Genomic DNA, 1874 nt, shown 5'->3' on the forward strand with positions numbered 1-1874 from the left:
CCATAGCCTTGACTAGATGAACCTTTGTTGGCAAAGTAATGTCTCTGCTTTTGAATATGCTATCTAAGTTGGTCATAACTTTCCTTCCTAGGAGTAAGTGTCTTTTAATTTCATGGCTACAGTCACCATCTGCAGTGGTTTTGGAGCCCAGAAAAATAAAGTCTGACACTGTTTCCACTGTTTCCCCATCTTGGAAGATACTTTTACAAAAATTTAAATCCTTTCCCTTTTCCCCTAACTTTCCTAACCCCACTATCATCTCTAGGAAAATATATTAAAAAACCATGACTTAAGATTATTCCCATCAATTTTTCCAAGCTCATCTTATTATATGTAAAGATTTCAATAATATCTTTTGTTTTATCAACTCAACAAATCATATTATGAATTTAATCTGATATATGCCTAATAATTACTAATATCATTATACAACATCATTTATTAAACTACATTCCTAATGAGAGGTACTTTTCACTCTAAGAAATTCTTTCTCTGTAGAATAATTGCTAGGCCAAACTATACATAATATTTTAATTAAAGTCCATTACTAAATTAGTTTAAAAAATTTCTGTGACAACTCTTGGAACTGGATAATATGCTTTCCAATAAGTGACATAACTGAGTCTGTATTACAGCTGGTCATATTATAGCAATTGTTGTCTGAAGTTCTTAATACAAGAGAACATTTCACAACAAGGTTATAGAATTCCTAAGCAAATATTGCTATTTGTTGACCCATACATAACTGTATAACTCTAGACAAAAAGGTTTCTCAGTGTTACAAGTAATTTTTATTTTGGTAATAACTACCAATTTATAGGCAGATAAATTGAGTTTAAGATAAATATCTATTGAAAATTTATAACACATATATAAGAAATCAAGTTCTGAAATACAAGTCACTTTTTCAATGAACTAAGGTGTTTGCTTGGCCATTGTCTCAGTGCCATCATGACATCCTTGTTCCTTAGACTGTATATCATGGGGTTAAACACAGGTGTCACAATCGTGTAGAAGAGGGAAAGCACTTTGTCAGTTCCTGCTGAGCCTTGGGTCTTGGGTCTTAAATATGTGACAAGGCCTGATCCGAAGAACAATGCCACAACCATAAGATGAGAGGAGCAGGTGGAAAAGGCTTTGCCCCGACTTGTGGCTGATGGCAATTTAAGGACTGTGGAGATGATTTTGCCGTAGGAGACAAGTATCAGCAGAAATGGAACCAAAACAAACAGCGCAGCAACTGTGAAGACCAACATTTCATTCAGAAAAGTGTCCCCACAGGCCAGCTTGAGTATGGGAGGGATGTCACAGAAGAAGTGGTTCAGGAGGTTGGAACCACAAAAGGGCAGAGAGAAAATCTGGCATGTCTGGCCTATTTGGATTGGGATTCCACTGATCCAGGAGCCAGCCACTAGCTGGATACACACCTTGTAGTTCATGACTAGGGGATATTGCAGAGGGCTACAAATGGCCGCGTAGCGGTCATAGGCCATCACGGCCAGAAGGAAGCACTCGGTGGCCCCAAGTGTAAGAATGAAGCACATTTGTGTGGCACAAGCAACTAGAGAAATCGTTCTTCTTTGTGTCCAAAGACTCGTGAGCATTCTGGGGAGTGTAACAGACACGTAGCAGATTTCCAAAAGGGAAAAATTGCCAAGGAAAAAATACATGGGGGTCTGGAGACCAGGGTCTAGTTTTGTTATCAGAAATATGATGCCATTGCCCATCAAGATAATTATATAGATGAGTAAGAACAGTTCAAATAAAAACCCCTGAAGATGAGGAACATCAGCAAAGATCAGGAGAACAAATTCCATCTATTTAGTGAGATTACCTTCTGGTGCTTTTTCTTGGTGTTCCATCTGTGAGAAAGG

At 37.8% G+C, this 1874-nt stretch overlaps 1 protein-coding gene across 1 annotated transcript; it reads right to left on the bottom strand.

Moving 5' to 3' along the window:
- Nucleotides 1-899: 899 nt before the first annotated feature.
- On the bottom strand, nt 900-1817 carry LOC104998886 (olfactory receptor 10AG1-like). The gene has a single exon (XM_010854269.1). It carries the CDS (start codon nt 1815-1817, stop codon nt 900-902), a length of 918 nt encoding a protein of 305 aa, XP_010852571.1.
- Between the last annotated feature and the right edge of the window lie 57 nt (nt 1818-1874).

This window comes from Bison bison, unplaced genomic scaffold (genome assembly GCF_000754665.1).
Source record: "Bison bison bison isolate TAMUID 2011002044 unplaced genomic scaffold, Bison_UMD1.0 scf7180017864338, whole genome shotgun sequence".
NCBI classification, from domain to species: domain Eukaryota; kingdom Metazoa; phylum Chordata; class Mammalia; order Artiodactyla; family Bovidae; genus Bison; species Bison bison.

Bases quoted from the DNA above. Each gene is read 5' to 3' on its own strand.
- LOC104998886 (XM_010854269.1), bottom strand. From the start codon at position 1,817: ATGGAATTTGTTCTCCTGATCTTTGCTGATGTTCCTCATCTTCAGGGG.